This window comes from Panthera uncia, assembly GCF_023721935.1.
Source record: "Panthera uncia isolate 11264 chromosome B2 unlocalized genomic scaffold, Puncia_PCG_1.0 HiC_scaffold_24, whole genome shotgun sequence".
NCBI classification, from domain to species: domain Eukaryota; kingdom Metazoa; phylum Chordata; class Mammalia; order Carnivora; family Felidae; genus Panthera; species Panthera uncia.
This window is the reverse complement of record NW_026057580.1, coordinates 36,407,011-36,422,745: the sequence shown is the minus strand read 5'-3', so window position 1 is coordinate 36,422,745 and position 15,735 is coordinate 36,407,011. Positions and strand designations below refer to the sequence as shown.

The window sequence follows — 15,735 nt, the reverse complement described above, 5'->3', positions numbered from 1 at the left end:
GACTTAAGTAATCTCTACACCCAACGTGGGGCTCAAATTCATGTGATCAAGAGTCACATGGTCTTCTGACCAAGCCAGCCAGCACCCCAGAAATCCTTTAATCTTTCAAGACCCGCATTCTCTATGAGGATTCCTCTGACACAGAGACCCCAATGGTGAACCATGTATACCTGGTCCCTTCTAACTTTCTCAAGGTCTGTGGGGCTAAGGGGCTTATGGGGTTGGGGAGGCTTAGTTTGTCCTACAAACCAGGACAAGTGCCCTGAAGGAAGACAATACAGAAACAAGTTGGTTCTATAAAAAATTATGCAAAGGAAACAGTCCTAGATTTGAAGGAGGGGGGAGCAATAGAATGGGTGGAGAGAGGGTCAGGACAGGATTCCCTGAGAAGGTGACTGGGATGAGATCTAAGGAACCAGTCACATTTAACTAGAAGTGAGGGGTTCACCCAGGCCCTGTTAGGAGCAGGGAGCATCCCAAACACTGTTGCCTTGAAGGAATTTATAATCTAAAGAGGAGAGGGTCATATCAAAAGTAATTTATTATTTTTTCAAATGTTATTATTTCTTTAGTTTTTAAAATTTATTTTCAAGTTAGTTAATATACAGTGTAGTCTTGGCTTCAGGAGTAGATCCCAGTGATTCATCTCTTACTATGATACCCAGTGCTCATCCTGGAAAGTGTCCTCCTTAATGCTCATCACCCATTTAACCCGCTTCCCCCAGCCCCCATCAACCCCCAGTTTGTTCTTTGTATTTAAAAGTCTCTTATGGTTTGCTTCCCTCTTTGTTTTTATCTCATTTTTCCTTTCCTTCCCCTATTTTCATCTTTTAAGTTTCTCAAATTCCACATATGAGTGAAATCATGATAACTGTCTTTCTCTGACTGATGTATTTCGCTTAGCATAATACCCTTCAGTTCCATCCATGTTTGTTGCAAATGGCAAGATTTCATTCTTTCTCATCGCTGAGTACTCTCAATGTGGCAAATGTTACACAAGCCTTGCAAAAGGTGATGGAGAAGCACAGAGGAGGGGAATTTAGGAAAGATCTCTAGAGGCTTTGTTCTTACTGCTTCACAGGTATAAAAACTGATGCTTATGAGGAATAGACACCTGATCCAATCCCAAGTCTCTCCAACCCCAGTGCCATGCTCTTCCCACTCCTCCAGTTTCCTCCCTGAGGCCACAGCACTTTGCTCATTTCTCCTGTTTAGCACTGACTTCATCCTAACAATGTATCATATGGTAACACTTCCCCTAATTTTGTGGCAGCATATGTAGCTTTGCTTAAATACTGTTTCATCATGATGACATATGTCAAAAATGATTTAGAAAATTATCATCATTTTTGTAACATTATCTATGTTACTCTGAAAAGATTATCAGCTCCTTCTCAAAGACCACTGAGCAATAATGCTTAAAAAATGGTTATCAGTAGGGCCCCTGGGTGGCTCAGTTGGTTAAGTGTCCAACTCTTGATTTCAGCTCAGGTCACAATCTCATGTTTTGTGAGATCAAGCCTAGCATGAGTCTCTGCATTGACAGCAAGGAGCCTGCTTGGGATTCTCTCTCTCTTTCCCTCTTTCTGTCCCTCCTCTGTGCTCTCTTTCTCTCTCAAAATAAATAAATGTTTTAAAAAATGATTTTCAGTTTTCTCATTTATAAGCTGGGTATAGTAACAGTACAAACCCTTAGGGCAACTATATGGATTAAATTAACATGCACAAAACACTTAGAACAGTTCTGGTATAGGTTCTGGTATAAATACTATAATTAGTGAATGAAGGGATGATTGATGAATGGATTGGGTGGGTAAATGAAGAAATAGGGACACATCTTTGTTCTCAATGAGCTCCCTCAGGCTTCATCACCCTCTACTTGTTTCTAAGCCAATCTCAGTTATGAGTATAATCAACTCCTTTTTTTTTTTTTTTTAAGTCATATGGAAATATCATTCTCTATTTGCTAAGCTGACATCAGGATAGTGATGTCTAGAAATGTCCCCTGCCCTCACCAGGCCTGGGGTGAACCTGTCACTCCTAGCAAACCTAAAAAAATCAAACAAGAGGGGGTGCCTGGGTGGCTCAGTCGGTTGAGCATCCGACTTCGGCTCAGGTCATGATCTCACGGTCCGTGAGTTCGAGCCCCACGTCGGGCTCTGTGTTGACAGCTCAGAGCCTGGAGCCTGCTTCAGATTCTGTGTCTCCCTCTCTCTCTGCCCCTCCCCTGCTCATGCTCTGTCTTTCTCTGTCTCAAAAATAAATAAAACATTAAAAAAAAATCAAACAAGAGGGTACTTGCCTGGTTCAATCAGTAGAGCATGTGACTCTTGACCTCAGGGTTGTGAGTTCAGCTCCATCATGGGCATGGGGCTTACTTGAAAAAAAAAAAAAATCAAACTAGAAATCATTGTACAAGTCCAAGCTCAAAAAAGAAAAAGACCAGGGCACGTTAAGAGGGCTACTAGAAAACAAAAATTTGGGAATGATTTGTAATACCAAAGAAAGGTTTTTATGATTGCTTGGTTGATTCTCAAACTGGAGATAGCATGCACGTGTCAAGGAAGAAGTTTACTTGAGGAGAAGCAGATTGCAGTTCCAAATTTCTTATTCATTCATTCATTCATTCATTCAACAAATGTTTATTGACCATCTACTATGTGTCAGGCAGCAGATACCAAGGTAAAAAAAAAGTAAGAAAATATTTTTGTTTTCATGAAAATAGTAGCCAAATGAATAAGATAATTACATGTTGCAATAAGCTTTAAGAAGGAAACAATGAAGGGGCAATAAAAGGGAACCTTTTTGGATATGATAAGATCCCTCTGAGAATGCAAGGTATGAAATGAAACCTGAGAGCGGAGGTGAGCCAACCATGCTTGTGTCCTCTCCTTTGCTCATTTTAGGAATTCTTGTAACCATTGTGCCATAAAAAAAGTCATGGAAGCAAAATATTCCTGTACTATTGCTTCATTTTATGATGATTAACCAAGATAAAATGCATTTTTTTTTTCAGTTTCATAGACTCCTGTCTTCTAATTCCAATTAAGCATTCTGACACTAAAGGCTCCCAGGTTCCATTCTGTAGCTGCATACTTTTTTATGTTCTCCCACACTCCTGTCACACAATGGACATGTGCACATCTGAAGAGGGTTTCTGAAGACAACGTTTGCTTCAGGTTAGGAATTTAATAATAGACTCCTTCTGCCGGCTGGCTCTCATTTGCTTCATTTGACTACTAAAGTTTGGTGTCAGAATAAAATGTTTTCAACCATAGGAAGACGTTGATAGAAGCCATTTAATTTAGTAGGAGACATTACTTTTTTTCTTTGTTGAATATTTACAGGCCTAAGGGATTGTCATAGAGTGAGGTATTTTTTGCTTGCTTTGCATTGTTGTGAAGATTTTTGCACTTTTCTTTTCATTAAAATACAGTGTTAGTTATAAATCTATTGAAAGCAGCAACAGGAGTAAAAACTTCAAAAATCTTTTCTCATCAGTTGTGTTTTTTTTAATGTTTATTTATTTTTGAGAGAGGGTAAGGGTGGGGGAGGGGCAGAGAGAGAAGGAGATAGAATCCCAAGCAGGCTCTTCAAGGTTGGCATAGAGCCCAATGTGCGCCTTGAACTCACAAACTGTGAGATCATGACCTTAGCTGAAATCAAGAGTTGGATGCCTGACTGAGACCCCCAGGCGACCCTCATCAGTTTTTTTTATATAATGTTTTTTTTTTAATAATTTTTTTAAGTGTTTATTTATTTGGGGACGGGGGCGGGAGAGAGAAAGAGACAGAGCTCAAGTGGGAGAGGAGCAGAGAGAGAAGGAGACACAGAATCTGAAGCAAGCTCCAGACTCTGAGGTGTCAGCACAGAGCCTGACACGGGGCTCGAATTCACGGACCGTGAGACCATGACCCGAGCTGAAGTCAGATGCTTAACCAACTGAGCCACCCGGGCACTCCATTTTTATATAATGTTTTTAAGAAGATATGTGAATTTACTCTTATCATCATTGATGTTGATGATGATGGTAACTACCATTTTGTAATCCATGAAGTATTATATTGATGAAGGAACTAAAGATGAAGGATGAAAGAACAAAGCTCAATAAATAAAGTTAAGAAATTTGCCTGTGGACACATAGTCAATGTCAAATCCTAGAGTAATTCAGGGATATTTGACTCTAAAACCACGATTTCAATTATTCTATATAGTAAAAATATAGTATAAAACATGAGTAAAACAAATGTTTACATTAATCATTGATGAGCTTGTACAGAGTGAAACAATGGAAAGCTATAATAAAGTAAATATATGTTATGTAATAATTATAAGCAAATGATAATGCCACCAAATAGTACATATTTGCCAAGTCCATTATAACCATTTAATAATTATTTTTAACCACTACAATTTTGGACAGTATAATTCTTTCCCATCTTATTATAAGATACCTTATAGAAATAATAGTGATTGAGATAGGCAAAGTTTAAAAGCCACTTCTAGGTACACCTGGGTGGCTCAGTTAAGTGTTCAATTCTTGATTTCAGCTCAGCTTGTGAGTTTGCTGTGACTTTGAGCCCTGTGTCGGGCTCTGCTCTGGTAGTGTGGAGCCTGCTTAGGATTCTCTCCCTCTCTCTGTGCCCCCTCCCCTCTAAAATGAGTAAATAAATATTTGAAACATAAAAATAAATTAAAAAATAAATTCCATTTCCAATGTGTCCAAATAAGTAAAACCTATTCATACATCATTTAACAGCTTTTTAAATATTTATTAAAAAAAATTTTTTTTTTTTTTTTTGAGACAGAGAGAGACAGAGCATGAACAGGGGAGGCGCAGAGAGAGAGGGAGGCACGGAATCAGAAGCAGGCTCCAAGCTCTGAGCTGTCAGCACAGAGCCCGATGCGGGGCTTGAACTCACAGACCGCGAGATCATGACCTGAGCTGAAGTTGGATGCTTAACCGACTGAGCCACCCAGGCACCCCATCTTTTTTAATATTTAAAATGTGTCTCTTGTAGACAGCATATAGTTGGGTCTTGGTGATTTTTTTTTAATCCATTTTGACAAATTCTGCTTATTAATTGGAGTGTTTACTCCATTAATATTTGTTGCAATTATAGAAATAGATTTAGGTCTATCATTTTACTGTTTGTATACTTTGTCCCATCTGCTTTTGTTCCTTTCCTTCTTTGGATTGTTTAAAAATTCTTTTAGAATTTCACTTTATCAAATGACTTTTTAGCTCTGTCTCTTTGCATTATGTTTTTAGTATTTGCTTTAGGGGTTACAATAGTCATACTCAACTTTTCAGTTATTAGAGTTAATATTAGTTTTTTGTACAATGTAGAAGTCTTGTACACCATAGGCCCACTCACCCCCCAGATCTGCCCTTTAAGATACAATTGTTATATGCATTCAATCCACATGTGTTATGAACCCTGTAAATGAATGTTAAAAAATTTTTGCTTTAAGTAGTTTTATATATTTTAAAGAAATTAGGAGAAAAGGTAGTCTTTAATATTAACCTAGATATGTATCATTTCCATTTTATTTTTTCCTGAAGATTTGAGTTTCCATTTGGTATTATTTCTCTTCAGCCTGAAGAATTAGGGGTGATGCTTAATGCTGCCTTTAATTAAAAAAAAAATCCTAGTTAAAAAAAAAAACTGTCCTTTAACATTTCTAACTTCATGATTATTCAAAACATGGCATCTTTAAGATTCTGAAAAAGGGGCTATGAGACGGGTGTCTGGGTCACTCAGTTGGTTAAGTGTCCAACTCTTTTTTTTTTTTTTTTTTAGTTTATTTACTTATTTTGAGAAAGAATGCAAGCCGGGGAACGACAGAGAGAGAGAGAGAGTGCAGGGCTCAATGTGGGACTCAAACCCATGAACCATGAGATCATGACCTGAGGTGAAATCAAGAGTCAGATGCTTAACTGACTGGGCCCATCCAGGTGCCCTGAGTGTCTGACTCTTGATTTCAGCTCAGGTCATGATCTCAGGGTTCAGATCGTGAGTTAGAGTCCCATGGTAGTCTCTGAGCTGACAGCAGGGAGCCTGCTTGGGATTCTCTCTCTCTCTTCCCCTCTCTCTTTGCCCCTCCCCAGCTCGCATGCTCTCTCTCTCTCTCTCTCTCTCTCTCTCTCAAAATACACAAACTCTTTTTTAAAGGGGGGGGGGCTATGAGAAAAATTAATAATTAGCTAAAATGCAGGGATGTTAAACACAGAGCATACAGCAAGGTAGTTTGGCATTTGTTTTGGAAAAGAAACTTCATTCTGTGACAAGATTCCAGTTAATGAGGACCCTCCAATAAGAAAAAGGAAAATAATAAGCAACAATTCAGATTTACTGAAGGCTTCCCAGGTGCCAAGGCACTAGGTTAAGTACTTTACATCGACTTATTTAAGCTTTACCACAATCCCCTGAGGTAGATATTATTTATTATCGTTGGCACTTTATAGATATGAAATCTGAGGCTTAGAGAGGTTAGATCTCTGCCAAACATCCCCTCCCTAGTGGTGGGAGAGCCAACAAGGATTTGAGTGAAGGCTTTCTGATTTCAGAGATGCCTCACTCTGAAAATGCTATACATTACAGACAGTGCATAAGAAACAAACAAAAAGGAAAAAACAAACAGCTCCCTGACAATTACTGTTCTAACTTGGTGAAAAAAAATTTCTTATCTAATTTTCATAACAGTCTTATAGGTTAGGTATTATCATCTTCGTTTACAGATGGGAGAGCTGAAGCTTAAAAAAACAAATAATTTGCCCAGAGCCACACAGTCAGTAAGTGATGGATGCAAGACTCAAACCCGTATCTGTCTGTCTCTGAAGCCCCAGTGTTCTACATATGTTCCTCAGGGGCCTCAGTGAATGCCAAATAGTTTTATCTTTTTTTTTTTTTAATGTTTATTTATTTTTTGAGACCAAGAGAGAAAGAGCGTGCACAAGCAGGGGAGGTAGAGAGAGAGAGAGACAGAGAGGGAGACAGAATCCGAGGCAGGCTCCAGGCTCTGAGCTGTCAGCACAGAGCCCAGTGTGGGGCTCTAACTCAAAAGCTGTGAGATCATGACCTGAGCCAAAGTCAGGGGCTTAACCAACTGAGCCACCCAGGTGCCCCTATCTTCTTCTTCTTTATTTTTTTTAATTTTAAATCCAAGTAGTTAACATATAGTGTAATAATGATTTCAGGAATAGGGTTTAGTGATTCATCACTTACATATAACACCCAGTACTCATCCCAACAAGTGCCCTTCTTAATGCCTATGGTCCATTTAGCCCATCCCCCCACCCAACACCCCGTCAGCAACCCTCAGTTTGTTCTCTGTTTTCAAGAGTGTCTTATGGTTTGTCTCCCTCTCTGTTTTTCTTATTTTTCCTTCCATTCCCCTATGTTCATCCCAAACAGTTTCATCTTGTTCTCTGCTCCTCTCTGCAGAAGAGCAAACTCTTCCTCCCACCTAGTTTTCTAAGGCAGTCACCCAAAACCTACCCCCTCCATGGCTTTCTTCCACTGGCTGACCAGCAGTTCCAGACCAACCAAGGTGAGACTCTCTCTACTTCCCTTGCTGCTGTCCTCTCCCCCACCACACCCCCCGCAATCTGAGTCCCTCGAGAGTGCTCAGAAACACGCTAGGTTTTCCTGGTTCCAGCATTCATGCTCCCCTGGAGTCACCTGTTTACTGTTAGTAACTGTTCCCTCTCCCTAAGTGTCTAGAACTCTGCCACACACACTATCCAACCATGATTGTTTATCTCCTCAGTGTCTAGCTAAGCTCCTGGCACACTGTTTATGTTCAGTGAATGTTTTATGGATGCATGAGTAAAAACTGACTTCTGAAGTCCTCTACCATTACCAACATATACTGAATGCCATAATTCAAAAGTCCTTGCCACTTACAGAACACACCCAGTGTGTGCCATATGTATTGGTGAATCTGTAGAGTTCTAATACTTAAATGAAATGGACAGATAGTACTCATTAGGATGAGTAATGACATGGGCAAATTTCTCTATATTTTGAACAGATTTTTCTTTTTTTTTGTAAGAGTTAATGGCTATTTTCTAATTATAATGAGCATTAGCATTTGTCAAAATAGTCCGCATCTTTAGATACATTATCTTATTTAAGCCTTATGATCAGTTCTGTGAAATAGATGTTATGAGATACTGCATAGCGTTTTGCAGCAATGTGGATGGAACTGGAGGGTATTATGCTAAGTGAAATAAGTCAGGCAGAGAAAGACAGATACCAAATGTTTTCACTCTTATGTGGATCCTGAGAAACTTAACAGAAACCCATGGGGGAGAGAAGAGGGGGAGTTACAGACAGGGAGGGAGGCAAACCATAAGAGACTCTTGGATACTGAGAACAAACTGAGATTGATGGGGGGTGGGGGAGAGGGAAAATGGGTCATGGGCATTGAGGAGGGCACCTGTTGGGATGAGCACTGGGTGTTGTATGGAAACCAATTTGACAATAAACTATATTTAATATAAAAAAAAGATACTGTATAGTGGCATAATGAGCTCAAGGGTGATGTATTCAAGGTCATATAACTAATCAATAAAATTGACAGGAATAGACTCCAGCTCTTTAGTTCAGTGTTCTTTCTACTATGTTACCTATGAAGACATAGAACTACTGAAAGTGAGGGATACCTGGGTGGCTCAGTCAGTTAAGCGTCTGACTTCAGCTCATGTTCTCACGGTTCATGGTTTGAGCCCCATGTCAGGCTCTGTGCTGACAGCTCAGAGCCTGGAGCCTGCCTCTGATTCTGTGCCTCCCTCTCTCTCTGGCCCTCCCCTGCTCATGCTCTTTCTCTCTCTCTCAAAAATAAATAAACATTAAAAAAATTCTTTTAAAGAAATACTGAAAGTGAATATTGCCTATAAAATGCAGATTCACAAAAACTAGTGAGTAAGGGAATATTATCCTCTCTTCCATACTAAATGAGAGAAAATTTATTCTAGTAGACACCGGTCTTAGAATCATGAGAGCAGTAGTAGAACTATCTTTAGTTAATTTTCCTGGCATAGTCCTCAGACTTTCTCTAAACAGTAAAAAAAAGTAATATTTCACTGAATAACATCTGTACAATGTTTTACTATGTACATGTATTAGCTATTTCCAAATTTTTACAAATTAAGAGATTCTGATGAATTTATTTTCTTTGCCGAGTCAAGTTAGTGTCATCATGTATACCTGAGGGCAGATGTTCTCCAAAAAGCCTGTGGAAACACCATCTTTACTAGATAATTGAGTGCCCCGTGTCTTTTCATGTTGTTTTACGGTAGAATTGTGAGGTAGGTACTAAATACGCAGAAAGAACAGACCCATGTTACAGATGCACTGAGAAACCAAGAACTGCTGGCCATCACACACCTGTAAGCAGCGGATCAAGGACTGAATCCCAGATTTTCTGACTCCAATGCCACTGCAATTTTCATTTTCTAGGCTGTCTAGTCCTGCAGATAAAAGTTATAGCTAGCACTCAGGTCAGATTACCTGGGTTCCAATGTTGCTTTGCAGGGCCCTAAAGTACTTATAAGATCTGCAAGATGTATTAAGAAGCAATGTGATATATTGTATTTTACCATTTTGTGCAAAAAAGGGAAACTTTTTAAAGAGAATGTATGTCTGCATTTGCTTATTATGCATAAACTATCAGTCGCCTACAGGTTCTCCATCTGTAAAATGTGGGTGATGGGATTTCATTAAATAATGCAAATATTAGAACAGTGCATACTGAAGTACCATTTTATTTGGATTCTGAATCTAAATAATTCCTTGGCTTAATCATATTTTAAAACACCCCTTTAAAGATAATTTTCAATTGCATAGGCAAGATGAAAATGTGGAAAGCCACTGCAAAATGTAATTACTTAAAGCTGCTTTAAATTAGTCCCAAAGCAGAGTGATTAGCCAATACTGAAAGATGTTTGGTGAACCACAATTATAGATCTCAAAGAACTATTGCTGTTCACCCTTTTACTAAACTTAATAACTTAAAATCATTTTTTTTTTCCTAAATGGGGTCATGTAGATGTTTACTACAATGTATTTTGACAGTTTGCTACTCTAAATGGTATGAACAAGTTTAAAGAAAAATCTTAAACAAAATATGACCTTAGATTACAACCTAAAAAATGTATTTACAAGTCTCAACGATGTTACTGTTGCCATTTTAACTTTAAATTAGAAGACATACTTAAATCTGCCGTAAAATCCTGGAGAAAAAAACTACACTAGGATTATGTTCAAAACACAGGGTTTAGGGAAAAGGGCTTAAAAAAAATTTTTTTAACGTTTATTATTTTTGAGAGAGAGAGAGAAAGCACCAGCGGGGGAGGGGCAGAGAGCGAGGGAGACCCAGAAACAGAAGCGGGCTCCAGGCTGTGAGCTGTCAGCTCAGAGCCTGACCTGGGGCTCGAACCCACAAACTGCAAGATCATGACCTGAGCTGAAGTGGCAGACTTAACTGACTGAGCCAGATGCCCCAAAAAGGCTTTTTAAAAAAATATTTGCTTCAGCCTTTTAGAGGCCAGACAAGGTGACAAAAATAGACCCCCACCCAGAGCCGTTTGGGGTTTTCTGTCTCCTCCCGAGCATTTTCTTGCTTTCTTCCGCAGTCAGAGGACCAAAGAAAGTGACCTCCAGGTGGGGCGTCTCCAGGGGCGGGCCAGAGTGGCCTCTGTGCTTCGAAGACCCGAGTCCGCAGACCAGCCGCCGACAGGTGTCCCAGCGCACCCACTAGCTCCGGTCGCGCGGCCCCGGGAGCAGCCGCGGGGAAAAGGCAGCCAGGTGTCCGCCTTGCCGCCGGGGACCGCAGCATACCGTCGGCGCCGCCCGAGTCCCCCTTCCTCGGAACCTGGGTGCACCCCCGAGCCGCGCGTGACTTCCTCGGGACTCGCGTTCTCGTCGCGTTCCAGCCCCAACCGAGAGCAGAATGTGACCTCTGTCCTGAGAAAAGGCTGTGGCTAGTGTCTAACCCTGACTCACACTATGGCTCGAGATACCTCCCACCCCTCAAAAGTCTGGGTCATTATTGCAACAGAAATAAGAGCACCTAGTCAGTGATGCCCAGTAGGTTACTTAGATATAAATCGAGGACTTAGGTGTAATTTTGCCTTTCCTTAGGTTCTATTTTTAAAATGGATTCTCTGTAAGGTATGTAAAAAGTATCCAGTCATCTGCAATCATAGGACCTTGGGAAAGACTTGCCTATAATCTGGGATGGCTTTGGAGTCATACTTCTTTAATTTTCCTTTCTTTCCTGGGCATAATAATGAAAGTTTCGTGGTCTTTCTTTGCTCCTGGAACATTCTTGGACCATTTTGTTACTTTATTTGGAATGTTGGATTATTTTTTTCACCCTCCAAAAGAGCTGTAATGGTGAAATACTAGAAAAATGAAAAGGTGAGATTTGAATCAGGAGCTATAGTTTTATAAGCTTCTGTGGAAATGTTTGTGGGCATCTACTGAAGAATTCTAGTGTTCATTGTAGTGCTGAATACACATACATATCTATAAAAATTACTTTTTAAATTGTTGTGGGTCCGTATTTTCAGACAGAATAATTCAATTGAAAGTACACATATTTCCAATCATTACAGTTTTAGGATTATATAAAAGTACTTAAGTGTGCAATGTCACATTTTAATCAACTGTGCAGATTTCACAGATGTCACTTTTCTCACTTTTATTTTACTAACTGGAAATTATCTTTAATACTTTTCCCTCTTACCAACATCCACTTTCATTTGACTTTTCGTAGATTAGATGTTAACTGCAATTTTGGATTCCATGTAAAACTTTCAAATACTCAACTTTTAGTCTTTAGTCTTTGCTTCCTTCCCTCATATCACTAACCATTTCTTTACATTTTCAAAAATTTGTCATTCCTGTTAAAATATTTATATGACCTAGTATTATCTCCAATAATGTTCAAACCTAAACCATTTGAAGTTTACTCAAGAAGGCATGGAAAATAAATCTAGGGTGGCACCCTAATCTTAATCTTACATAACAGTGTGCAGTTAATATTGCTATGATGTACAATTATGACTGATTGTGGGAATCATTCCAAAGAAAATTCTCATTAATTAATATTTCCAAGGAATTAAACAAGAGCAGAGCTATTTGCATTGTTCTATTGGTAGTGACTGCTTTCAATTGGTATTTCTTACATTTTAATCTCATTACAAACACTGATTAGCATATCAAGATAATTTTATACCACATGTATATGATTGGGTAAGGGCACTAGGAAAATGCAGTATGAAGAAAGAATTTATGAAAGGAAAGAAGCTAGAAATATCGACTTAGAAAAGGGTTTTGTTGCTAGAAAAAAGATTAATGAGCCTCTAGGGAAACTTCATATGGCCTGGTGTCTTTCATGAAAATTCTCTCCAAAAGAGAAGGCTATGAACCTCCTAATGAAGAAATTAAACACACATACACACCACATTTTTAGAAGTTTCTATCTACAAAGAGTGGTAAAACAAGAAGACACAGGAAGGCTATTCCAGAAGACTTCTTTCATTTAAAAAAAAAAAAAAGGTATTTGGGTTGTGAGAAGTAACTGCAAGCTAGGACTAGAACTACATCCTACAATGAAATAGAAAGTAAGTAAGCCCCATACAAGTTTGCCTTTAACTGTTTCCCCATTGTTTTATATATTCCTTTTCCTCTTCCAATTTGTGGGTTCCTCTCCAAAAGGAAGTATTTCTTTTGCACAAGCCACAGAACTTCGTTTACCACTGGACACATAGTAGGTTTCAAGCATTTAATAGATTGGCTCTAGGAGTTGCAGTGATGTTCCACACGTGGAAGAGATACACTGATGTAGTAACTAGCTCATTAAAAATAAAAGTTCTTTCCTGAAAGGAGCATTTCTCAGAGCTGCCCTGATTGCCAACCAAAAAGGCCTCATCCGGGTTTGCCCTAGATTTATGCTAACATTTAGTTAAAATCAATAGGACGACATAAAATTAATCCATTTATTTAAATGGGATAGGCCACTTGAGAAGCAGTGATTTCACAAGTATCAGGGATAGGAAATTGTGTGGATAAACTTGCTAATGCTGTTGATCAGTTTCTATATGAGATCAAGTGGAAAGACTGAATTTGAAAAGTTCTTCTTAGGTTTCTCATGCTAGCAATCAAATCAGTGTACACTGAAAAAAAAAAATACCACGAGAGCAGACACACACAGGTCTCTTTATAGCGTAATAGAATTAGAATTAAAAGGCAAACTGTGGGATTGAAATCTATTCTAAACTGAAAAACTAGACGTCTGGAGTGCCATATGGGGTGAACGTGTGATATGGGCTTCGATAAAAGCAGCTGGCTTTGAATGGAACAAGCCAAGAGGCCAGCCCCAAAAGCATATTCGTTCGAGTCCCGGCCACCCAGTTGAAACCCTCGCTGATTCACCGGCTGTGAAGGCAGCCCCTTGGGTCTTCCGCCCCTCGCTGCCCTGGGTGCCTGGGCCTTGTACTCATCTGCAGCGGGGCGGTGATCCGAAGGCAGGGGCGGGGGAGGAGCCAGCCCCGGGCGGACAGGCGACTAGCGGTGGAAGTGGCTCAAAGGGGTTGTCCCGGACCTTCGAGAGGACCAGGCTAAAGACTGGAGGTTTACTGCCGAGGGAAGGCATACTCCAATGTCTACATCACCTTTACAATTTAAACCAGGAACGGCAGAAGGAATATTCCGCACCACCCGGCCCGGCCGCTTTCTGGCCGCCCCACCCCCCAGCTGGAGCCGAAAGTAATTCATACAAAGGAGGACTCGCCTCAGCCTTGGGGAATCCCAGGGACCGTCGTTAAACTCTCTATAACCTAGAACCGAAGGCTCGCTCGACCCCACCTCCCCACCCACTCGCTCTTGTCATCATCTGGGTCAAAAGGAGCATGCGCGAGGCGAAGTATGCTCTTCAGTGGGCTGAGCGCACATCGCCCACGGTCCCCGAGAAGTAGGGGGGAAGGGACGGCGATTGAACGGGTGCCTGGTAGAGTTGGCGCGGGGTAAACTGGGAAAGTGGTGTCGTGTGCTGGCTCCGCCCTCTTCCCCGAGGGTGGGGGAGGATCGTATATAAGTGCCGTAGCCGCCTTGAACGTTCTTTTTCGCAACGGGTTTGCCGCCAGAACACAGGTGAGTACCGGGTGTGGTTTCCGCGGGCCTGGCCTCTTTGAGCCGGCTGCGGCCCTCGCGTGCCTGTTACAACTGCCGCGCCATCCAGGCACTTTACGAGGTTCTTGACCCCGAATTTCGGGTTGTGAGTGGGTGGGAAGGTTCGCGGCCTTGCGTTTTTTCAGGATCCCCCCCCCCCCTCCACCTTCGCCTCGTGCTTGGGTTGAGGCCTGGCTTGGGCGCTGTGGCCGCCGCGTGCGAATTCGCCGCACCTTCTCGCCTGCCTTGTCACAATCTTTTTAAGTCTCGAGCAAATTAACCGGTCGAGAAAAAGCTGCTATGCTTGTCCGCGTCAAGATAGTTTCGCGGAGGTTGGTCAGGATCTCAGCAGGGTGGGCTTTTTCGCGGTCGTCGGGTTTTTGGGGTTGTGGGGCCGCCGCGAGGCGCGGAGGGCGGTGGCGAGGCCGGCTCGTCCCGGCGCACATGTCCGGCGAGGCGGGGCCCACAAGCGGTGGCCACCGAGTCGAGCGCGGGAGGGCACCGTGGAGTGGGACGGGCGGCTTTGGGGGCCAGCCTCGTGCCGTCCACCTCGGCCGGCCAGGCCGGCCCGCTCGGCACCAGTTGCGTGCGCGGAAAGATGGCCGCTCTCCGGCCCTGCTGCAGGGAGCTCAAAATGGAGGACGCGGCGGCCCGGGAGAGCGGGCGGGTGAGTCACCCACACAAAGGAAAAAGGCCTTTCCCTCTCCGGCCGCCGCTTCCTGTGACCCCACGGTGTACCCGGCGCCGTCTTGGCACCTCGATTTCTTCTCAACGACTTGGAAGCAGGCCTTCCTCGAGGGGGAGGGGGTTTTGTGCGGTGGAGTTAACCCCACGCTTGGTGGGTGGAGACTAGAGTTGGGCCAGCCTGGCACTGGTTGTAATTCTCCTTGGAATTTGCCCTTTAAGAGTTTGGATCGTGGCTTGTTCTCAAGTCTTTGGGACAGTAGTTTTAAGGGTATTTTTCTTCCAATTTAGGTGTCGTGAAAACCACCGCTAAACCTAAGCCAAAATGGGAAAGGAAAAGACTCATATCAACATCGTCGTCATTGGACACGTAGATTCGGGCAAGTCTACCACTACTGGTCATCTGATCTACAAATGTGGTGGGATCGACAAAAGAACTATCGAAAAATTTGAGAAGGAGGCTGCTGAGGTAGGTGCAGCAACATAACGAGGAAGGTAGTTGGAAGTCGGTTAGCAGGTGTTAGGTGGTAACTCAAAACTAGTCAGTAGTGTGGATCTGAATGTCCTCCTTAAAGGTGGAATAAACTAGTGTTTGCTGTTAAACTTCTTACGTATGTTAATGTGAGTCATCTAACAGTTGTTGAACTGAAACTTCACATTTCTGCTGAAGTGGGAGTAAGGGATTTCCAAGTTTAAGATGGATCATGTTTTAGTTCTCAAGTAACCCATTTTCAATTCTTACAGATGGGAAAGGGCTCCTTCAAGTATGCCTGGGTCTTGGATAAACTGAAAGCCGAACGTGAACGTGGTATCACCATTGATATCTCCCTGTGGAAATTCGAGACCAGCAAGTACTATGTGACCATCA

General features: G+C 41.7%; 1 protein-coding gene across 1 annotated transcript in view; it reads left to right on the top strand.

Moving 5' to 3' along the window:
* The first annotated feature begins 14,070 nt into the window (after nt 1-14,070).
* Nucleotides 14,071-15,735, top strand: part of EEF1A1 (eukaryotic translation elongation factor 1 alpha 1) — a 2,519-nt gene continuing 854 nt past the window's right edge. The window contains 3 exon segments of the mRNA XM_049653903.1: nt 14,071-14,165; nt 15,159-15,336; nt 15,612-15,735. The exon segment at nt 15,612-15,735 is cut by the window's right edge and continues 12 nt beyond it. Coding sequence (XP_049509860.1) covers nt 15,193-15,336; nt 15,612-15,735 — 268 coding nt within the window. The 5' untranslated portion in view covers nt 14,071-14,165; nt 15,159-15,192.